The sequence below is a fragment of the Primulina huaijiensis genome, chromosome 9 (assembly GCF_012295235.1).
Source record: "Primulina huaijiensis isolate GDHJ02 chromosome 9, ASM1229523v2, whole genome shotgun sequence".
Lineage (NCBI taxonomy): Eukaryota > Viridiplantae > Streptophyta > Magnoliopsida > Lamiales > Gesneriaceae > Primulina > Primulina huaijiensis.
In genome coordinates, this window is record NC_133314.1 from 20,828,404 (window position 1) to 20,853,221 (window position 24,818).

At 34.4% G+C, this 24,818-nt stretch overlaps 2 protein-coding genes across 5 annotated transcripts; one reads left to right on the plus strand and one right to left on the minus strand.

The window, feature by feature from the left end:
- The first annotated feature begins 2,907 nt into the window (after nucleotides 1-2,907).
- LOC140984253 (auxin-induced protein 22D-like) lies at nucleotides 2,908-4,363 on the plus strand. Its single transcript, XM_073451526.1, has 4 exons — nucleotides 2,908-3,226; nucleotides 3,327-3,529; nucleotides 3,624-3,723; nucleotides 3,869-4,363. Exons 1-4 carry the CDS (start codon nucleotides 3,057-3,059, stop codon nucleotides 3,942-3,944), a joined length of 549 nt encoding a protein of 182 aa, XP_073307627.1. The 5' UTR covers nucleotides 2,908-3,056; the 3' UTR covers nucleotides 3,945-4,363.
- A 3,447-nt stretch (nucleotides 4,364-7,810) lies between these two features.
- On the minus strand, nucleotides 7,811-16,995 carry LOC140984252 (putative ion channel POLLUX-like 2). 4 transcript variants are annotated; one of them, XM_073451523.1, is made up of 24 exons: nucleotides 16,756-16,992; nucleotides 15,878-15,954; nucleotides 15,574-15,680; nucleotides 15,073-15,356; nucleotides 14,437-14,508; nucleotides 12,909-12,984; nucleotides 12,686-12,784; nucleotides 12,459-12,613; nucleotides 12,275-12,379; nucleotides 11,256-11,342; nucleotides 10,807-10,891; nucleotides 10,590-10,737; nucleotides 10,292-10,368; nucleotides 10,108-10,188; nucleotides 9,726-9,911; nucleotides 9,527-9,640; nucleotides 9,327-9,419; nucleotides 9,095-9,218; nucleotides 8,937-9,013; nucleotides 8,776-8,823; nucleotides 8,588-8,657; nucleotides 8,411-8,484; nucleotides 8,148-8,258; nucleotides 7,811-8,070 (listed from the first exon to the last, which is right to left on the minus strand). In XM_073451523.1, the coding sequence occupies exons 1-24, from the start codon at nucleotides 16,833-16,835 to the stop codon at nucleotides 7,969-7,971; spliced, it is 2,532 nt and encodes an 843-aa protein (XP_073307624.1). In that variant the 5' UTR covers nucleotides 16,836-16,992; the 3' UTR covers nucleotides 7,811-7,968. The 4 variants fall into 4 exon arrangements, with proteins under 4 accessions (XP_073307624.1, XP_073307623.1, XP_073307626.1 ...); XM_073451522.1 differs by having other exon boundaries at nucleotides 7,812-8,070; nucleotides 15,073-15,365; nucleotides 16,756-16,991; XM_073451525.1 differs by lacking the exons at nucleotides 15,073-15,356; nucleotides 15,878-15,954; nucleotides 16,756-16,992 and having other exon boundaries at nucleotides 7,812-8,070.
- Between the last annotated feature and the right edge of the window lie 7,823 nt (nucleotides 16,996-24,818).

Sequence of the window (24,818 nt, forward strand, 5' to 3'; positions counted from 1 at the left end):
AACCACTGCCACAGAACAAGTTCGTGCACTGCATGAACCTGGTAAAGGCAGTAGCTTGGAACTAAGCAATAACAGGTAGGAGAACCGCCAACCTTGGAGTCAAGGTGGAGATTGTTGGATCAAGAGATGACTCCCAAGGTTAGTAGCCGTTGGAATACACCAAGGAAATGCTAAGGGAGGTTAATGGCCATAACCGAAATTAGTTAGCAATAAGCTTGGGGAAGGTATTCAGCTGGACGACTTACTGGTACCAGGGAGAAATCAGTTAAGAGACACTCCTTGCAGTCTGGAATAAGGGGACGAGTATAAAGGGGTGGGAAAAGAAACAATAGTACACAACAGAAGATAGAAAGGGAACTCATGAGCAGAGAGAGTGTATGCGTAGCGTGAGGAAGATTGAGAACATTTGAGAGGAGAGAATCTTTCTTGTGTGATTCAATTCTTGGCTATTCTTCTTTGCAATTGTAACTTTCGATTCTTGATTGATTAATAAAGTGAGTGGCGTGTTCTCCCGTGGACGTAGGCAATTCAAGCCGAACCACGTAATCCTCGCGTGAACTTTCTTGCTTTGCATGATAGAATGTTTGCTTGCGTTGGATCGAGTTGAGTGCGGTGTGAATCGTGAACACGAAAATCTTAACAAGAGATATATATCATAAGTAATATGGAATTAAAAATTCAATCACTCTCAAGATGAATCGATCAATCGATTCATAAAAACGTCAAAATTATTCCCCGTGAAGGTCCATTCGCGTGACTGAAAATGGGCACTCTCATTAATTAATCTCGAAGAAGAATAACTACCAATCGGATTTCGACATTGTCGTCTTGTTATTCTCGCCAGCTTATATCTACATACATAGATATTTACTTATTTTAATAAAATATAAATTTGAATGTAAAAGTACACAAACAAACACACATTATAAACGTAGGGTAAGTGTCGTCGTGATCTGCAGAACAGAAACAATTAATCTAACGTGTAATATTAATAATGCATAAAGTTGGAGGTTCGTACGGTGATGGTGGCGTCGCTTGCTAGGCAACAGAGGAGAGCTAGCTGGGCTAACTAGGAACCATCTTGTTAATTTCCTAGCTGGCTTGTACGTAGACCAACTAAAATGTAAACAGGCAAGTGGGAGAATATAATAGCTAGCTAGTCGGGCCACCCGATTCAGGATCCAGCATGTATGTATCAAGAAGACCCATTCAAATCCCATCCATGGGTACATGCTAGCCTGTCAGATATATAGTTCTATAGAACATGCACCACTTAGCTTGTTTCAATGATATTTTAAATTAAAAAATATTGTGTTCTTTGCACCGACTATCTAAAGCATAATGATTAACGGGTTTACGCCCTAATGTGATGTTAACTTTATGAGAGAGCAAAATTAGGCGCTTTTACGCTTAAATGTTGGGATATCATGCACGTTAGAAAATGTTTGTTTGCTTTGAGAATATACCTTTCTCAATCTATATTTTATGAATTAAGGACACCCAACTGTTGTAATTTGTCTTATGAAAAGTTTTGATTACATTTTTTGTTAAGAAACTTTGTGTTATTATGAAAATCAAATATCTCTATCAATTTTATGAAAAATATGATGATTTTAATAAACTTCTCATACAAAAAAAATAATAATAATATGGGTTATATCTAACATTTTGCTTTGTCACATTAATGCATGCATGTCTCGCCTAACCTTGATGGTTTGTTAATTGTTATGCATCAGTTTCTTTAATTATGATAAATCCAATATCTAGCTAATTACGTGCTGCTTGTGATATATATGTGATATGTCTATATCTTTAGCTTACACTATGAGGCGAGAAGTTTTTGCTTTCAAACACATACTTCTTCCCTATCAAGAAAGCTAATTTATATATGGTCTGTGCATGTTGGAGCCAGCCAGATCCCCTCTGGTGTTTTGCATCACGCGGACGCGTGTTTGTTATCTTTACTACTATAATTTACATAGCATGATCAGTTCAAATTAATGTAATCTTCTTAATTTCTCCATAAATATCTATCTATATATGCATGTATATATGCAGCGGTAGCGTGTATTAAGAATAATAACAAAATAAGTTTAACATTCTCACATAGACAACCTCCCAGGTCTTCCAAGAGCAGATCAGCACGTTGCATGTTACTTGGATTTCCCAACCATATATTCATTCACAATTTGAGTAATGAGTACAAGGTATCATGACAGAAGTAAGTAGTAGTATGTGCAAATATTCGTTTCAAAATTTAAAAAAAATGGCAATATGGCCACCCTGCCAAGAATCATTTAGACCTACATGCCCAATACCGAACACCCAAGTGGACCATCTCCATTCACATGGAATTCAACTTCTTCAGATCATGCCAAGCATACTACCAAAACAATGTTTAAACATGTTACTCTGTATTCATGTCGCATAAATTATTAAATTTATTACTTTATTTTCTACAAGATTTATGTGTTGGTACTCACAATTCATGCATTTAAGCAAATATTATACGCTTGATATTGATTAGATATATTAAACATTATATTCTTAAAATTTGTTTGAATTGGACATCCAAACCATGGCACCTCATTTGACAAAATTTATTAAGGCACACCAAGATAAACCCTTCATTTTTTTATTTATAAGAAAATCTTTAGAGTATCACATAATTTGGAAAAAATAAAATAATAATAGACTTTTTATCTAATTATGAAAATTTGTTTACTCCCCCCCAAAACGCATCTTGACTGTATGGAAAAAAGTAATCCATATGGGCGGCCGACTTTGGCCGAGTTTGTCCCTCTCCTGTCCCCTAAATCTGGGATCCCTTGCCTCATAATTGCCGCCAATACTGCAGACATCTTAATCTTGCTTTGTCCCAAATTCATGCACTAAAACACCCATATTAACTCCAAATTCATGCACTAAATCAACTCTGATTTTTTTGTTGCCAAACGCTTTCTCCAAGAAACACACACTACAAATATTGTAAACAAAAGAGTTCGGTTCAGTTTTAGTTTTGTTCCAGACACCATATATTGTTTGCTATCAAGAAAATGGAAAGTGAGCTGAATTTCAAGGCAACTGAACTTAGATTGGGATTACCAGGCACGGATGAATGTGAAGAAATGGTGAAAACTTCAAAGAACAACAAGCGCGCCTTGCCTGAATCGAATAGCGGATCGGAGATTGCTTCTTCTGCACCCGACATCCCACCAGCACCCAAGTAAGAGACCCATTAATTGCCTCTCATCTTTTAGCGGTGGTATCATATATTACTTATAAGTAACTGACATGTTTGGTTGGTGATTACTTATTGGTTCCAGGGCACAGATAGTCGGGTGGCCGCCGGTGAGGTCTCACCGGAAAAGCAATGTCCAGATGAAGAGGCATTCTGAATCTGAACCAGGGATTTACGTGAAAGTTAGCATGGATGGTGCCCCTTACCTTAGAAAGATTGATCTCAAAGTTTACGAAGGATACTCACAACTCCTCCAGGCTTTAGAAAATATGTTCAAACTCTCCATAGGTAAGGGATATATGTATGTTTTCATTTCTTTGCTTTCCGGTTAGTAATGATTATTGGGATTGCTCTTAACACATGGTGTAATTTGGTCGATTAGGGGAATATTCAGAGAGGGAAGGGTACAAAGGATCGGAATATTCACCTGCATATGAAGATAAAGATGGTGATTTGATGCTTGTTGGAGATGTTCCATGGAAGTGAGTTCCCTATTCCCTATCTAAATCTCTCCTATCTTCACATATATGTAAAAATAGAAAATAACTGTAGTTTTTATATAAATTTCTCCCGACATGCAGAATTCGACCACGCACATTTTCTTATGCATAAAGTATTATTTTGCAGTATGTTCAAGTCGTCCTGCAAGAAACTGAGGATCGTGAAAGGATCAGAAGCCAAAGGATTAGGCTTTGGTGCATAAGGAAACTCTTATTCTTGGATTAATGGGTTTTATTTAAACTGTGACCAAAACAGAAAAAAATGAGGCCCTCTCACGGGAGAGAGAATCATGATTACGACTATTCAGAGTTCACCAAGAACTCTAGATTTTGAAGTTCCTTTGTATTCAACAATTTTCTGCAACCTCAACTGGGAGGAGGTTTAATCAAAAGAAGATACATAGAAATTACAAATATTTTCATACCATTTCTTTTTCTTTAAAAAATGCTTTTGAGTTATTTTGATTTTCAATGTTATGCTTGTAACAAATCCATGTGCAAGCAATTGTACAAAGATATGCATATATACATCCTTAGTATTTGGATTTTGGTTATGTTTTCTTCATACAAGAACGTGTGTTTGCATTGTGATCTTGAATATGCATTTGTTGGGAAAGTGAATACAAAGCGGAATCAATATTATTTGTATCTCAGTATTGAACAAATGTTTTTATCCCGAGATTACCGCGTGAATTATTTCCGGCTCGATCACAAAGGGGAGAAGGGAGAAAATTCTAGACCGAAAAAGTCTACCACTCGTTATTTAAAATAAATAAGTAAATAATACATAGTTATAATGAATCATTATCTAATCTATTCTAACCTACATTTAAATATATAACTTCTAATTGTAAATTTTCTAATATACTCTTGTTCATTTAAATTAAAAAATTAAATCAATAGTTTTTTTAATTAGTTTTTTTGTAATTCATTCTCCATCTTAAATGAGTTTAGATTTGATGTATATTGAATTCATCAATTTATCAATGATTTTTCTTTGTTGCTACTAAAATGAGTAAATTATTCCATGATTGCGGTTTTGCAATATTTTTCTCAAATTATTTTTTTAATGAATTATTAATTTATTGTGGTTTTGCTACTAGGTAGAAAACCTAGTATCATGTATGGATGTAAGCCTCTGTCTAATTTATTCAATTTTTTTCTTTCAAGAGTTTAAGACATTTCACATGCTCTAATTAATATTTGGCAATGTATCTAATTTACTCAATTATTTTCTTTCATAAATTTAAGACATTTCACATGTCCTAATTAATATTTGGTAATTAATATACATTGATTATTATTTGTTTATATGTCCTTTTGTTTTTGTGCCACTATTTTTTTCTTATATATATATTTTTTCATGTTTGCATGTGTTTTTGTGCTTAGATAAATTTAAATCATAATGTGTCGTTGGTAATACACATTAATGGTCCACCAATTTTATTTCACAACAACTATAATATTTTTACTTAATGAATGTTTTAATTTTTAAAATATAACTACTAAAATTTGTAAGCTGTTCAACTACATTTTTCAATTTTTTCATATTATTATAAACACATTATATTAATTTTTTATGATTTTATAATGTTTATATATTTAATTTACCTTATTTTTATTAATTAATATTTATAAATTTGTGAAACTCTTGATATGTTTATATGGATGGTAAGAAAGACTAAAAATTAAAAAATTCTAATAAAATATTTAATATTTCAGATATAACTAATAAATTTTGTGAACTCTTCAATTCTATTATATGTTTCCAATTTTTTAGACTATTACAAGTACATTAGATTATTATAAAATAATTTTTTTAAGAACTTAAGATTTTTTTATGTATTTAAATTATTTTTATTAGTTAATATCAAAAAATTTATAAAGTTCTTAATATTTTTATGTATACGATAAGAAATGCTAAATGTTGACAGATTTCAATAAATTGATTTAATAATAATTAAATAAATAGTAGCTGATTTGATTCAGTATGTGTTATGATAATATTTTACATAATAGTGCTTTTAAAATTAAATTTCCTATTATTATTTATTTTGTTATCTAACTTTCAATTGCGTTCTAAACATAATACAAATTATGATTGTATCAACATTATTTGATTAGTGATAATAGATTTGATTCAGATAAATGATTTCTGGAAGGTAAAATAACATTCATTTCTAATTTGTTATGTGAAATAATTGTTCATGCTAGGTAGAATAATCGAAACGTGACTTTTGAGTTGCTTTGTGATTTTAAAAGATCTTATTTAACGTTGCACCGTTACCACCGATTATAACTTTTGGTAAAGCAGCAAGTGCATGATCCTACAATTGGTATATTAGAGTCAAAGTCATGAGATCGAATATTCTTATAGATTGCAAAGAGTGTAATTATTATGAGTGAAATTGTTGAAATGCAATAATTGTCCTTGTTGGATATATCAATCGAACCATGACGATTGAGCTACTACACTATTTAAAATATTTGAGTTGCACCGTTATCATCAGCTATAGCTTTGGTAAAGCGACAAATATGTGGTCCTACATTAATTAGTATCAAAGCCAATGTCACGAATTCGATTCTCATTGATTGCAAATGATGCAATTGTTGGGGTACGATAATTGTCTCTGCTGGATAGAGCAATCAAAACATGACGCTTGAGCTACTGTATGGTTTTAAAATATTTGATTTAACATTTAAGCATTGTTACAACAAATTATAAATTTTGGTAAAACGATAAACGTTCTATCCTACAAGAATTATTTATATAATGACTCAATTAATATTACGTTAATTTAAATAAATAATAAAGTTTGAATTTGAAAATTTTCTTAAATAAATTAAGTCAAACAATTTTTGGAAATTATTCAAGAAAATTTTCATTGACAAAACGTTTCAGTAAAATTAAAAAAAGTATTTATTTTTATTTTCAATTTTTTCAAACACCGATTCATAATTTCTAAATTATAATTGAAAATTTTGAAGTATCTCATCAATTTTTTCTATTAATTCTTAATTGCTTTTGTAATATTTTACATTAATCACTACTTTAAAAATGTTTTTGAAATTTTTTTGTGTCCCTAATAAAATATCTATCTACATCTCTTATACCGAGAGAGTTTTTTTCTAATATTCTATCTGCTCTTGAGTTTTCTCCTAATTTTTATATCAAGTAATTATATCAATAATTTTAAAATTAATATATACATCACATCTATTTTAATCACTACATTTTTTTCTATTTGTTATACTTCAAAATTCAGGCGTAAATTTTTTCTCTTTAACAATTAATTCGTACACATAACTATGTCTCTAATGAAAAATAGATATAATAATATAATATACGATATGTGGAGAAATCGAGTGATGCTTCAAAAAATAAATAAATAAGACCGAAGCGTGAACGGCTCAAATAAACAAAATAAGAAGACCATAGGAAAAACAACAAGCATCAAAGAGATTATTCAAAATCAAATCCGACAACGAAAAAGAAACATAGAAATCAGATATGACGATTTGATTGCAGAATTTAATCGAAGAAAGAAGCAGGAAAAATAAAATAGAAAGATGAAAAAGATACTGAAAGATTCGAAAATCATACAAGAAAATGATTGAATAAACTAAATTATGGTTATTTAAAATGATAGATAAGTTGTGAAATAATATTTGCTATTGAATAATTTGTGAAAACATTATGTGTATACATTCATTTGCAAATTTAAGATCAATATTCACAGTGTACTTAAGTTCGTTACTCAAATGCAATGCACGTGCTTTGCTACTAGTATATATGTGTGTGTTAATCTAGGTGCAACATTATTATATTACTAAAGTATTAATCTTAAATGGTCTCAATAATTCTCAGGATACTCCATATATTTGCATCATATATTAGTGTAGAATAAATGCTCCATTCTTTCCATCTAGATCTTCTGATGAACAATTTTTTACATGTAAGATTTGACTTATATAGAAGGGGGATGGATGCACATTAATTAATTTATTTCAAAATACATCATTTGGAATATAGCAAGTTTAGCAGGATATATGAATTTCATGGAAAAACAACCTAAGTATTCTTTATAAAACCTTCATTTTATCATGTTCGTAAACTATACATTTCCCATGCGACTACTGTATTTCACCAATAAAGAATAAGAAAAATGGAAAGGATCAATGAGAAACGGGTGTAAAATAATAAAGAGAACTATGAGCAACGACATTCTAGAATACCACTGGTTGTTCTCCTTCAAGCTCTGATATAACGATCAGCGAGTCACTCGGGTCGAAAGTTAGATGCTCAGACTTCGGAATTGGGTTGATGACCTGCAGTATTTGAAACATAGGATCAATGTACTATTCTCATTTCAATAAATATAACCAAAGAAAGGCAAGCAAGCTACCTTCTTGTTCTGTTTGACATAACCGATGGCCACTTCTCTTCGGAGATGTGCTCTTTCTGATAGCTCGTTAAACGTGGGATTTTCACCTTCTTTTTTGTAGAGACTTATATCCTGTCCAAAAATCGTGAAAAATAAATACCATGAAGCTACGTGCTGTATTGTTCGACTCTTGATAGATCAATTCATGTTTCAGAAAACCAGCCAAAGTTCTCTCAAGTTTTAATGCAATAAATCACAATTATCAAAATGAATGCTTTGTAAACCTTAACGTAAATTTCATCTCCCTCTGCGTTAAGAATGTCTTTCCAAACCTCGTTCAATGCACTGTTCTCTGCCACTGCCAAAAAGAAAGATGGGACTTACTAAAATCAGCTTGATGCGACAGATGATTTTTTTTTCTTTTTTTGGTTTTGAAGATGGAGAGATGCGAATTTCTAAACCTTGAGCTGTCACAAGGCTCATTACTTCCTCTGCCGCAATATATGTGAGGGTTGGTCTGATCCTAGCAATCTATGAAGCAATGAGATTTAGCTATCAGCGATTTCTTTGAGAAATGGCTGTATAAAAGTAACATGGTGAGCGTGGCTGCATTAAAATAATCACTTTAGGTTCTTGGAAAAAAATTTACTTGCTTTCCCATTTTTGAATCCACAATTTCCACAACCAGATTTTGCACCTGCAAGATTCATCGAATTACTTTAAAAACATGAGATAAGTTTCCATATTGCACCTTATTCGAAAACAAGTGTTAGACAAAGTAAAGAGTTGGTGAATTTTAAACAACCGTACCTTTACTCCAAGTTTACCACATGTATTTTCAGCTAGAAGAAGACAATATGCTGAGTTTTTGTCTGTCCTTGACGAATCTATAAACCATTAAATTACAAGGAAAAAGATCAATCAAAAACCTGAGTCTATTTGATACAAATCAGCATCATACGCCTTACCTCCAACTTGCCACTCTCTATCAGATATCACGACAATTGAAAATGGAACACCTTCTTTCTGAAACACCCTTCGAAATTTAATAATGGTTTCTTCTAAAGTGAGATGATCCATTGGATTTCCAACCTGTGATGAATGGACAGACAACAGTACCATTGGGAACGAAGGTGAATGAAACGTAATGTAAAACTTGTTTAAATGTAATGACATACTTAGGGTGTGGTGTAGTTTTACCTGGTGAGAAACTTTAACATGTTTGAGTTTCCTCTGACCAGCCAGATTATTTGCCTTATTTCTCTCATCCATCGGAACCTCTGATAGAATTTCCTGCTCTTACGCATCCAGATACGAATAAATTTGAGATAAGAAAATAAAAAACTTTTCGCAAGAGAAATATAAGATACAGAGACAGGCAAAAGTTTAATGGAGTGTACCAACACGCTGCCTGGTCCAAGATAATTGTCATATTCTTCTATCATTTTCACAACATCGTGGCGCCATCCGAGTATTAGTATGCATTCTTTTGGACCTAGGGACGAGTCTGATGCCTTCATGCAAATGTTCGAACAAAATCAATCCGTAAGCTAAGAAATGCACAATAACAGCAGTTATTCTTCACTTGGTAAGGCATACCTTGGAACCTGATTTTTTTGGTCTTTTTACCATATTCTGCAGCCGCTCTCTTGTAACATCAGATGTTAGGCTTTGGAATATGTTTCCTTGATTTATGGCCTCGAGATCATTGGTCAAACTATCATTTTCTCGTGGATATGAGAGTTTTGGTTTCTTCTTTCCATGTATAGGTGCAATAAACAGAACCTACGTGTGTTGTATGAATGCTTATTACACATGCTAGAGTGAGAAATGGAAAACCAGTACCCGATTTAGAAGACTTTTACATGATTTTGAACATATTTTCACGGCATGGTTGCTAGACAGTCAAACCCATAATCCTTACAGTAAATTGTTACGAAAATACAAACTGAAGTACATTCGCTATCCAAGATTTACATACCTTGTCAGTTACTTCCAAAATTTCTTCATCATTTGGGTGAAAACTAACCCTTCCATCCCGATAAAGCCCACAGACAACTGCCTGAAAAAGGTAAAAGAAAAAAGAAAACCAAAAATTCATTGATTCAGAAACCTAAAGAAACAAAAGAAATTAATATACCACATACAGGATGGTTATTATATACCTCTTGAAAACCACACCTCAATTGCCTGTAAGTTAGCCCTGCTAAATTAGGAAAATTGCAAAGATTGAACACATTTTCTGCAATATCGAGATATCCATGGTCAGAAATTAGCATGAGATTTAAAATCAATAAGAAAGAAAAATGCATAATGTCATTCAAATCCCATGTTTTGACGTGTCAAGAGAACAGTTATATCTTTCAATTTCCTAAAGCTTAGAGAAGTATTGTTCCATAGAGATAGCTGAAAAATACATCACGATAACTATCATGACAAGGAAAAGAAAGGATATGGATTTACTTTGATAGTTTAGCAAGTGTTTGTATATCTTTATCAGCCCTTTTTGTCTAGAACACTGAACAAATAATTTAGATGCAACATTTTCGACAGGCTCCACTTTCAACCCTGAGATTGATTTTAAAAGCTGACAGGTGTTTGAACTTGAGACCTGTATCACAAATTAGAGTAAAACTTTACAACTCATAATGTAGAAAGAGACCATCCATCTGAAACTAACCTCAACTATAGTAGGTACAGAGGTCATCATAAGAACGGGTTGTAGAGCAAGAACTGTTAGAAATGCATCCGTGTCAACTTCATATCTAACAAATTAAAGATTTAGCTTTATGTTTCAGATTTTACAAAATCAAATGCATCAAAGACAATATCTCGATAAAAGGAAAAAGGGCATAAAATACAAGCCTTGTTATAAGTCATATATGAAGAAAAGAGTTAGAAAAAATTCAGCTCTGTTGAAATATTGTGGGTGAAGTTGGCATTCCTCAAACTCACTGGTCACTACTACGATTTTAGGGAGCGCTGGGAAACCAAGTTTTTTGTCAAAGCCTTCTTAATTCATAATCAAATTCAGTGAAAATACTAAAAATACTAAATAATTTTATAAACTGTTGTCAATCACATGCCCATTAAATTAAACAAGTTATCCAGGACCAATTAAGTTCTTACCGATCTCCCTTTGTTGGTAATATGATTATGGCACGTGCCTTCTTTGCTGCAGCTCTTTCAAATGACTTAGTCAAGCTTAGACTACAACTGCACCAGTAGATGTTATGTCAGCAGTCAGGCGTAAAAACAACAATTGCAAAAGACTGCTTGATTCAAGATCTTTAGATAATTAAAAGATTACTGGATCTTTAAAGCGATCAATTCTTCTTGCCTCTCAGAAAAATGCAATATAAAAAGGTCATGGAAAAAATAATAGGATAATGTATTGGAAAATATAGTGAACGAATAACGCAAGCAAGAATTGTTTGCTTTTCCAGTTTACTGGCAATCATTATATGCTTCAGTAGTAATTGAAAAAAATGAACTAGGGAAATGCAATATATATTTCCAATATTGATTGGAAAATATGTTGCTAAGTTGAGATGTAAAATTAGGTGATCAGTCCCATTGAAATGCTAATTGTAAAGGTGCTCCAAGTTTTATTTAAATTTTATGCATAAGTTCTGTGTATAAAATTTTTAAAACGATTCACAAACATGTACAGCACACCCTTATGTTAAAGCCACAGATTGTCATTAAAAAAGAAGAATAATATTCGACAATGGTAACCTTTCGAGGCAAGTGTAAAACTGAGTCAATATGTTATCTATGCACAAATAATTTGTCACATTCTAAATCATAAAGTGCATAAATACCAAGGACTTGTTAAATCTCATCCTCCTCTAGACACCTGGAACCCATATGAAAAGTTCATGCTTTTCCCATATGTGATCAGGCAACTATTATTTCTTTAGTAATTAGGTGACAATAAGAAGAACATGGCCCAATACCATAAGTTCTCTTACATATTGTTAGGAATTAGGACGCTTGATAAATTTTCCCTACTTGGCCATTTGTAACAACACACTGATGCTTTCAGGAAATAAACAGTATGTGGACATGTTTTAGGTATTAAACTAAGAAAGATGTAATCACACCATTTGTAGGCGCTTGTTTACATATTTTGTTAAATAATATACCTTTTTGTCAGAATATCAATATGACTGAGATCTTTAGCTATGTTGTCGGCAACTTTATCCATCTGTTTCCTTGGAAGGTCAGACAAAAGTAGGATTCTCTGTCTCCTGGAACATGTCATTAGATATGACAGACGGTGCATAATCTTAACGTAGTGTATAAATGTCAATATTCATGACCAATTACCTAGCTGTAGCAGTGCCTAACCGAACAGAAAATTCATGATGCTTATTTATCTGCTTCAGGATAAAACTCAGACGACTATTAACTCCACAAATGATTATATGGTCAGTCTCCAGAACTTGTATTTGTGCCCCTTCTCTGAGCCTTTGCATATTATTCTGCCAAAATGCTAATCAGAGGTACAACTTTCCAACAGATCTTTTGTAAAACACAGTATATTATCAGCTTACCCTAAACTGTTCGGTCATGGTGCTCAATAGCCGAGAATAGAACAGTATGCCCCATATAGCAAGCAATAAGCCAATAACACGCTCAATCCTAGTTCTTTGCTGTAGTTGAATCAAAGAATGATTTTTAACAGATAAAGTTACTACTTCATTGTTTGTCAACCAATATGCCAGAGTTAAAATTTTTATCAAGTGACAAGATCAAATTGGCAAAGATGGATCACACTTTCAAGTGAGTTGATGATGAACACAGGCATGCCCAAGCCTCCCAAAAGCAATCCTCAAGAGACCGAGTGCTACCCCTGTACTCCGATTTATACATTTTGCAATCAGAAAATACAAGATTCTAAATGTAAAAAAAGATTGTAGAGGCACCAACCATAAGTAGATTATACTTAATAAAATGTATCAGATAAAGGATCAGTCGTGATTAAGCAGCAGAAAATATGTAAAAAAATATTCAAACACATAGCTCAAGTAACTTGTCAAATCTCAAACCATAGTTGTCAAGGGCGCAAGGCGCACCGAGGCGCACACGGGCTCTGGAGCCTGAGGCGCAAGGCGAGGCGCGCGCCTTACCGAAGCAAGGCGCACATTATTTATTTTTTAAAAAAATATATTTATCTTAGAATAATATATTAATATATTAAAATATGAAATAATTAAGTCACGACGTCACACAAAACAACAAATAATTAATAAGTTCATTATAATAAGTAACACGATTAAAATTCTTCAATCATCCAAATCAAGTTCATCTTCTTCCATCGAATCATCAGAGTCCCTAGAACTGATACCTGAGCTTTCTTCAATAAATGGTTCTTGGCCTTTCTCTTATTCACGCTGTCACGTTGGCTTCTGTAATGCTGTTGCAGTCTGCACACTTCTGCTCTTGTCGCCTCATGATATTTAATTTGTTAACTGGGCTGCTAGGGTTTAAGGTTGGGTTGGGCGGCCTATTACATTTTAAGTTAATATTAAAAAAAAACAGAGAAGTTGCATTTTCAAATGCAACTTCTCTGTCACTGAATTTAAAAAAAAAGGCAATCTCAGGCGTGCCTAAGGCGCGCCCGAGAGCCCTTCCAAGGCGAGCCGAGGCACGCGCCTGGGCTCGCCTTTGTAAATCGTTGCGCCCGGGATTTCCCGAGGCGCAATGCCCGCGCCTGGTAGCGCCTCTCGCCTTGAGGCGAGAGGCGCTCGCCTTTGACAACTATGTCTCAAACAAGATGAACTTACGAAGTTAAGGTGGAGCCGAACAACAATCCATAAAATTCAAAGAAAATGAAGGAAACTTTTAGGTATGAAATTGGAAATTATTTCTGTCAGAAAGATTAATTGTACAAAAAAATGGGAAAAAAAAAAAAAGAAGTTCCATTGACAAAAAGGCAAACCATGTTCTAGCTTCTGACAGAGCAAATTTGCTAATTGTGAGGCCAATATCATCTTATAAACACGATCCTAAGCAGAGTTAAGGGTTGGCTTTCAACATATTACACTGAAGCTGATCTGGTTTTAATACATAGAAAATACAAATTAATAAACTGCGTACAAAAAATTTAGCTCATTTACCACATAAAATAAGTAGACTTGGACAAAGAACAATATACTAGTACCCAGTAATTTTATAAATTTCACATAATCCTTGGGGTAAACAAGTAATCAAATAACCAATTGAAGCTACAAAACAGAACTTGAAAAGACACAACATAACTAGTCCTCGATATTGTTCTTCAAATTAATAATCATTACGCAACCTGAACTTGAAGAAGAGGAAACCACCAATGATGACAAACGAGAAGCATGCAACGAGGAGCACAATAAAAAACCTGCATGAATACAAATTAAGTACTCCTGTTAACCAGTCAATACAATTACATAAGGTCAAATCAAGAATGCCTGCAATAAAGCATAGGTAAAATGTTCGATATATTTTCCTTTACAAAAACATGAGGAACTTAACACGTGTAAATCTTTTTTTTTATTGGATTGAACCTAAAACTGAAGTATTGTACCTAGTTATCAAATTCATATTGTAACGGGCACAAATATCACGCTCTCGTCTCGTATAACAAAATCCTATGTGTTGTACATGACTTCATTTAACTAACAAATTCTCGTGATTCACTGTTCACATAATTTCAACTGACATGCAAACCAATTAACAAATCTCACAATAAGTTTTCTTGGAAATTCAAGTTGGTTAAGGGCGTGTTTGTGTTTTAGGACAAGCAGCCACTCATTAACCAGTAATACTTTCACGAAATAAAAAACTAAAGTGGTATCTGACTTGTAATCCGTCAAAATAAAATAATCAATGCACATAAAACACTTTACGTCAACTGAAAACTAACGACTGAAGATAACCTGAAGGTGGTGTTTGCTGTACTTACGTGGCAACATTTCTCTCTAATTGAATGTTGAATAAATAAATTAATCGAGCAAGACTCCATTTGAGATCTTGAAATGAAGGCAATGAAACATCCAATTGAAGCGGTGTTGGTTTACTAAAGGAGTTAGACATGCAAGCAAAGGGCAAACTTGAAGTTGCAAACACTTGAATTGCACAAAAGAGTGGTTCCCGGACAACTTTCATCACCGAAGTATTGCTACATGAATGCATCATTCTGACTAAAAAACATGAGAGGGATGCCGCCAGGAGTTTTGATCTAACATTCTGCACAGGCTACAATACGAATGGATTAGTCACACTGTATACCTAAAGACAGACAAGAAGTTAAAGAAATTCCAAAGATTCTCTGCTCAGGGTCCATTATACAAACAAAATCAACTCAAATTGAGTTTACTTGCATTTTTTTTTGCATGCGATCTCATTTTAAAAAACTCATTTTGGACCATTTAACACGACTTAAGTTCTAAGCTGATGCACAAACCTGAGGACCATTCTTTGGGAGTATATCATTCTCACTGACAGAACCGTTGGTTTTCCTTGAAGGGTCGAACTTATCCAATGTTACTTTGCAGATTATCTTCTGTTGTTCTGGAAATAAATCATAGCAAAACTGAGTAGCACATAACAGATCAACATTGACACAAAACTCTTTATCCGATGCTCCTCTGATTACAGAAAATTTACATGAAGAATCTCTAGTAAAACAATCAGTGCAGATAATTGAAAACAGTTACAAGATGAAGAAACTTGAACTAAACGATAAGTACACGGGGATCAAAGCTTACCTCTATTGTTTATTGAGAAGTACTGTACATGCAAAGGTGAAATTACCATGCATCCGCATGAATGCAGACTTGACTTCCTGAAATTAACAATGCTGCTAGCTTTTAAAAAAAATCTCTAAACAACTAATTTACAATGATCAAGTACAAACTAACAAATTAAATCAATTATAAGGCATAGATATAAGTGGGAATGACTTTATGAAACGATGTGATGGGCTTCTCTAATTGTGTAAATCATTTTTATGAACTAAAGATGTCTGCCGCTCTCTCTCTTAAGCCTCACTCGTGCCAAAGATGTTACATTATCAATATCTAGGGAAACAGAGAAAAAATATGCTCATAGCATGAATAATACACTAGTCTTAATCCATTATTCATAGGGAAAACTATCGGTTTCATAAACAACACTTGAAGTTTGCATGATTTTTCAGCTGAATGTCAGTTGCCATTCAGAATTCAAATTCCATGTTTTGATCCAAAATACATGAGTTCGTCCCATTCAACTAAAATTTTAGGTCTGGACACTCCCCTCTTGCAGCTGTGACATTCATAAGCAGCTTTGATGCAATGACACTTGATACAGTTCCAGTGCTCCGGGGAAAAAAAAAAGCAAATCATTAAACTATAATACCGTAATGCAATCTAACAAAGACAGAAAACGAAAACTCCTTCCGACGCATTTACACACCAAGAAAGAATAGTATCAAACAAGGGCAAGTATATTGTATGGGCTGAGATACCGATGAGCTTTTGGTTCAGAAATTTATACATACATATTGTTTGTAACTTCTCGCGTACACACAATAGATTCTCCACCTCTGTTAAAACACGCACAAAGATTAAACCTTTACGCACACGAAGTAAGAAAAACAGGTCACCTCTTAAAAGAAGAATTCTGATTCAATCTGGGATTTCTTGTCGAAATCCATGGCCGAAAGCTGTTTAATTGCATCATCATTTTCAATTCGAAACTTTCTTTTCAGGCGATAAAAATCAAGGTTTAAATGTATATACGGATGACACGAGTAGATAAGCAAATTCTTGAGACACTTTCAGTCCGCTAAATGCATGTTGTAGATATGAAAATCCTTCTGGTAAAAAAGCTTATAACGAACACAGAAAGTGACCCAACTTTTCACCCAACCGACTTCATTTCATAAAAATGCCAAATTTAATTCAATTCTAAAAAAACTTTTTAAATTGTTGATTAAAATTTTAATCCTAACAAACTAATTAAATCAAATAATGGGGAAATTCTTTTTACATGTTTTCCTTCGATTATATGAAAATTTTGATTACAGTTTTTGGGTATATTAATTCAAAATCATACTGTATTAATCAACATCCCTCCAACGAAAAAAAAATATTAAATGTTGATAAAATATGACATGTAAAAATTTGGAAAATTCAAAACAAAGTTTGTTGACTGATGTTACACTACAAAAAAAAAAAAAAAAGGAGTAGCGACGTCGCTAAAAGGGTAAGACGACGGTTGTAGCGACGGTTTGAAAATCCGTAACAGGAGGTCGCGTCACTATCTATCAGCGACGGTTTCATTTTCATAACAGGAGGTCGCGTCACTATCTATCAGCGACGGTTTCTCAAAAACCGTCGCCCGTAGCGACGGTATTATTGAACAAGACAGTCGCTATTTTAGCGACGGTTAACGAAGAAACCGTCGCTACTTTAGCCACGGTTATAAACACACCGTCGCTAATATAAAGCGACGATTTAAAAGCGACGGGTTTCGAAAAAAAAACCGTCGCTATATGAAGCGACAGTTTTTAAAAAACAGTCGATATATTAAGCAACGTTTTTTCAAAAAACCGTAGCTTAATGAAGCGACGGTTTTCGGTAGATAAGAAATTAAAATTAATTAAAATACTACGCCAAATTTCATAGATACAATACACCGATAAAATTAAAATTAAATATTAAATTTTCTGTAAAAAAAACGCTTTAAAAACTTAACTTGCGTGAAGATATGCAGATCCACGTAACGCTGGAAGATCACACCGACGAACAAATCTACTGTTGAGATGAGTGTCTCCCAAAGAAAGGTATCGTCCAGTTGGCAAGCTCTTGGAGAGATCAGAACTGGAAGAGAAGTTAGTGATAGTTATAAAACTCAACTAACTAACCGGTGACAATCCAAAAAAAGGTAAGGAAAGGCTAGCTGTTAAAGTCATGAGAGAGATCGTGATGAAAAAAGAGAAAGGAGAGAAGAGAGATTGAAACACGAGAGAAAAGATAGAAAGCCTGAAGAACTAAGAAATAAGTGAGAGAGTTTTCTATGTGTGTGTGATCTATTACTCTCTGTAAATTTCTTTCTGGAACTCCAACTCATTGGTGATCAATAAAGAGTTACTGGCTGTTTTCCCGTGGATGTACGCCGCAAGGCCGAACCACGTAATCTGTTGTGCATTCTAAATTCTTTTTTAACTTGATGCAATTGTTCTTGTGATCGAGATCATCTGGTGTAGATTGTTATATTTGATTAAAACTTCAACAAGTGGCGCCGTCTGTGGGAATCGAAGCCACGACACGACACGACACGAACAACAATCAAGAAGATGGGATCCATGAAATTTGAAATCGAAAAGTTCAACGGGAAGAATGATTTTGGCCTATGGAGAATCAAAATGAGAGCAATCTTAACACAACAAGGTCTGGAGGAAGCATTGAAAGGAGAAGAAGCCATGATGGGTGATCCGAAAGAAAAGAAACAAAATCTCGCAAAGGCACAAAGCGCAATCATTCTGAGCCTTGGAGATAAACCTCTGCGTGAGGTCTCCAGAGAAGTGTCAGCAGCTGCTATGTGGACGAAACTCGAATCACTCTACATGACTAAATCACTAGCCAACAGGTTGTATATGAAACAAAAATTATACTCGTTCAAGATCAGTGACGAGCAAAATATCTCTGAGCAGATTGATGAATTCATCAAGATCGTGGATGACTTGGAAAATATTGAGGTTAAATTGGAAGAAGAAGACAAGGCGTTAATCTTGTTAAACTCTCTCCCAATGTCATATGAAAACTTCAAGGATCCACTCCTCTATGGCCGGGAGCAGTCAATCTCATTGGAGGAAGTACAATCTGCAATAAGGGCCAAAGAATTGCAGAAAGGAATGAATCCTCATGGTCATTCACAAGGAGAAAGCCTAAACACAAGAGGAAGACCTGCGAGAAGACAGCAAAGGAGGACCCCCTTTCGATCAAGATCCAAGAGTCAAGTAAAATACAAGTGTTTCTTATGCCACAAGGAGGGATACTTCAAAAGAAATTGCCCTGAAAGGAGAAAGAAAAATCAAGAAAGAAACAATGAGGATGGTGAAGCCTCTGTCGCATCTGATGGATATGACACAACAGAGGCATTGGCCATATCAGACCAAGGGACATCAAATGAATGGATTCTAGACTCTGGATGTACATTTCACATGTGTCCTACAAAGTCATGGTTTGAAACTCTGCAAGAAACAGATTTGGGAGTGGTCATCTTAGGAAATGATAGATCTTGCAAAGTAAGAGGTATAGGCTCCATCAGACTTAGAATGGATGATGGCACCTACAAAATCTTACAGCAAGTCAGATATGTACCAGATCTCAAGAGGAATTTGATTTCACTAGGAACACTAGAATCAAATGGATGCTCTTTCAAGTCAGAAAATGGAAAATTAAAGGTACTGAAGGGATCCTTGGTAATCATGAAAGCTGAAAGAAAGAACTCCTTGTACATCTTGCTGGGAAACACAGTGCTGGGAAGATCGGCTGTAGCAGAAAACAAAAATGATAAAACATGGCTTTGGCATTTAAGACTTGGCCACCTAAGTGAAAAGGGGTTAATGGAATTATCAAAACAGAAACTTCTTTGTGGGGACAACATTCAAGGGATGGACAATTGTGAATTCTGTATATTAGGAAAAGCAAAAAGAGTAAAGTTTGAGCCTGGAAAACACTCTACTTCGAGACCATTCGAGTATGTACACTTAGACATATGGTTCCCTCAAGGACAGCAACACATGCTGGTGGAAGATATTTCATGTCAATAATAGATGATTACTCTAGAAGACTTTGGGTCTATGTACTTAAAACAAAAGATGAAGCATTTGCAAAGTTCAAGGAATGGTTGGTATTGTGCGAAAACCAAATAGACATGAAGCTCAAGTATCTTAGAACTGATAATGGATTGGAGTATTGCTCAGAAAAGTTTAACCAACTATGTGCAAAGAAGGGTATCTTGAGGCACAAGACAGTTGCCAGGACCCCCCAACAAAATGGGGTAGCAGAGCGTATGAATCGAACTCTATTGGAAAGAACAAGATCCATGCTGTTAAATGCTGGGCTGCCAAAAGTCTTTTGGGGAGAAGCTGTGACTACAGCCTGCTATCTAATCAATAGGTGCCCTTCAAGTGCCATAAACCACAAAACCCCAATGGAGATGTGGAAAGGAGCTCCAACAGATTATAAAAATCTCAGGGTGTTTGGATGCCTGGCGTATGCTCACATTAAGAGAGACAATTAGAGCACGAGCAGTAAAATGTATCTTCATCGGATATCCAACTGGAGTGAAAGGATATAAGGTGTGGAATCTAGAAGATAAAGGGCCCAAGTGTTTCATCTCAACGGATATAATATTTGATGAAGCCAAAATGGGATACATTCATCATAAAGGCAAATCAACTCCACCAAGTGAGCCCCCCATGGAAACACAAATTGAGGTGGAGAACTCTGAGAATACTGAAGAAGTCTCTCAAGAATCCATTGAAACTGATGATCCCAGAAAACTGGAAGAGGGCACAACAGCCACTGGGAAAGATAATGGCTCCTATATGCTGACAAGAGATAGAAAGAAAAGAGAAATAAAACCACCCCAGAGGTTTGGACAAGCTGACATGGTTTCATTGCACTAAACATAGCAGAGTACATAGAATCCCCAGAGCCAAACTCTTATAGCGAAGCCATGGAATGCACACAAAGGAACAAATGACTTGATGCTATGAATGAAGAAATGAACTCATTAAACAAGAACAAAACATGGGAATTGGTGGCCAGACCGAAGGTGCAAAGAGTGGTGGGATGTAAGTGGATATTCAAGCTCACAGACTCTGGACCAAGAAATGGTGAAGTCCAATATAAAGCTAGACTAGTGGCCAAGGGATACACTCAAGTGGAAGGAATTGATTTCAATGAAATCTATTCCCCCGTCGTTAAACATGCATCCATCAGAATTCTATTGGCGTTAGTTACACAATTTGATCTGGAATTAGAACAACTTGATGTCAAAACAGCATTCCTGCACGGAAATCTGGAAGAAACCATATTCATGGAACAACCAGAGGGCTTTAGAACTTCAGAAAATAAAGAAAAGATATGCCTGTTAAAGAAATCGTTATATGGCCTAAAGAAAAGTCCCAGACAGTGGTACCGACGGTTTGATGAGTTCATGACACAAATTAACTTTGTGAGAAGTAACTTTGATAGCTGTATATACCTAAGAGACACTAGAAAACAACCCAAGATCTTTCTGCTTCTCTATGTTGATAACATGCTAGTTGCAAGTAACAACAGAACTGACTTGCAAGATCTCAAAAGAAAATTAAGTTCTAAATTTGAAATGAATGAATTAGGAGAGGCGAGAAGAATTCTTGGGATGGACATCTATAGGGATAGGGAAAAGAGGACCTTGTATTTGAGCCAAGGCACATATATAAAGAAAGTTCTACAAAGAGCAAGGATGCTTACATCAAAGCCAGTAGGAACACCAATCGGCCAACACTTCAAATTATCAAAAGATCACTCTCCAAACAGTGAAGCTGAAGAGGAAATCATGAAGAACAAATCCTACGCAAATGGGGTTGGAAGCATTATGTATAGCATGGTATGCAGTAGGCCCGACCTTGCATATGCTATGAGTGTGGAATCAAGATTTATGGCCAACCCAGGAGAATTACATTGGGAGGCTTTAAAGTGGACCATGAGGTATTTGAAAGGAGCCTCAAACTTGGGATTGATGTTCAGACAACAAGGAAATGAGAAACAACCACTGGTTGGATTCGTGGACTCTGATTATGCAGGGAATGTGGATACCAGAAAATCACTTACTGGATTTATCTTCACTCTCTATGGAACGGCTATCAGCTGGAAAGCCACTCTACAACCAGTAGTTGCATTGTCAACGACTGAAGCAGAGTATGTAGCTCTCACCGAGGGAATAAAAGAGGCAGTATGGCTCAAAGCCATACTAGAAGAACTTGGTGTGAGTCAGCAGTGCGTAGCTGTTCACTGTGATAATCAAGGAGCAATACATCTCTCTAAACACCAAGTCTTCCATGAAAGGTGTAAACACATTGAAATAAAATTACATTTTATAAGAGACATCACAACAAAAGGCCAAGTTAAGGTAGAGAAAATCTCAACTCATGATAATCCGGCATATATGATGACAAAAGCATTACCACAAGCTAAGTTTAAACACTGCTTGAACTTAGTCAATGTGGTAGAATTGGAATAAAACCACAGGTACCGGAAAACAGCCTGTATTTGGAAGCCAAGGTGGAGATTGTTGAGATGAGTGTCTCCCAAAGAAAGGTATCGTCCAGTTGGCAAGCTCTTGGAGGGATCAGAACTGGAAGAGAAGTTAGTGGTAGTTATAAAACTCAACTAACTAACCGGTGACAATCCAAAAAAAGGTAAGGAAAGGCTAGCTGTTAAAGTCATGAGAGAGATCGTGATGAAAAAAGAGAAAGGAGAGAAGAGAGATTGAAACACGAGAGAAAAGATAGAAAGCTTGAAGAACTAAGAAATAAGTTAGAGAGTTTTCTATGTGTGTGATCTATTACTCTCTGTAAATTCCTTTCTGGAACTCCAACTCATTGGTGATCAATAAAGAGTTACTGGCTGTTTTCCCGTGGATGTACGCCGTAAGGCCGAACCACGTAATATGTTGTGCATTCTAAATTCTTTTTTAACTTGATGCAGTTGTTCTTGTGATCGAGATCATCTGGTGTAGATTGTTATATTTGATTAAAACTTCAACATCTACAAAATTAATACAAAAATATGTTAGTACAAAGTAAAAAACCGATAATGCGAAAAAATCTATAGACTTTCGCTACAAAGTAAAAAAAACCGAAAAGGCGAAAATCGCTAAAGTAAAAATGTTCGAAAACTTCGGTATATAAAGAATCATAGCGACGGTTATTGAAACAACCGTCGCCATTAGCAACGGAAACGCGACGGTTTTGTAACAAAACGTCGCCGATCTAGATCGGCGACGGTTGTTGTTCAAATGTCGCTATTAGCGACGGACAAGAATAACCGTCGCCACATATGGCGACGGTTTTTTATTATACCGTCGTACATATAACCCGTCGCACAAAATAGCGACGGGTTTTGACAAACGGTCGCTAATATAGCGACGGTTAATGTCAAACCGTCGCTACAATAGCGACCGTTTTGATAAACTGTCGCATACTTTTGTAGGCGACGGTTTAATGAAACATCGTCGCTATTATAGCGACGGTGTATCAAAAACCGTCGTCATATTAGCGACGGTTTTTGAAAAACTGTCGCTAAGTAGCGACAGATTATCTAAAATCGTCGCTATATCAAGGAAGCGACGGAATTATCAAAAGATGTCGCTACAATTGCGACGGTTTAGTAAAAACCGTCGCTATACTAGCAACGGTTTGTCAGAAACCATCGCTAATCTCACTTTTTTTTGTAGTGTTATCATAAAACAAATATTTTCACGATGATTTCTATAGCAAAATCTTGAAAAGAGTTCGATTAAAATTATTTAAAATGAAATCGGAATGATTTGGAAGTTGTTGCATTGATCATTTAGGTATAATTATATGGAGAAAAAAGTCTTCTTTTTACTGCTTATTATTACACCTTCGAATTGCTCTCGAATCTATTGTCAAATTTTTCACTAAAAGATAAAAGTAATCATAGCCATGATTGGCCGATTCTGTTTTGGAGAGCTTTACTTTATTAGTTTGGGTTAAAAAATGAAAATAATATCGGTTTGAAGGCAAGTTGGTCAATCCCTAAAAAGATTAAAATAATGCTTTTATCTTTATTTAAATTATCCAAAAAATAACGTAAAGATTTTCAAATTTTAATTGATAAGTCTATAGTAAAAAAAAAAAAAAAAGAAAAAATGTTGCTGATTCTCAAAATTATACTATGTATTTGAGACAATCGGAAAAAAAAATAAAATCTATATAATTGATATTTGGGATGAATAGAGTATTAACAAAAACAAACAAATTACAAGTTGACAATATGATGAACAAGAAAAACGTTTTTTTTTTTGTTGAGAAACAATAAAGTCCGAGAATAATAAATTATTTTTAGTGGTCCTGAATAGAATCAATATAGAGTAAAATTCATTTTTATCCCGTTTCTTTTGATATCGATCACAAATTCAACCCTTTTTGAAAAATAATAATTCATTATTACTTTATTTTGTTGATCTCAATGTTATTCATCATCGTCATCTTTTGGGGTAAAATATATATGACTAAGTCCAAGGGAAAAAGTATTGTAATAACATTTATCTATATAATTCAAATTCTTCATCAACTTTTGAAGACAATTTGCAAATCTATAATTTAGTCTCAATTACAAATTTGTACGAGTATATTGACATGAAAAATACTCTTTTTAAAACTACATTTGTTAGCGAAGCCAAAACAACTTGGACAAAATACCAATAATTTGACAAACAAACGAGTAGGATAGCATAAATGTGAAAACGATCAATAAAATTTATATTTAAAATAAAAAATAACATTTTTGACATAAAAATAATATTTTTTCAACATTGAACCGAATATAAGATATATCTCACGAAATTGAGACAAATAATTTTATAGAAATTTTTGTATTATTATTACTATATATATATATATATATGAGAAGTCTCTTATTA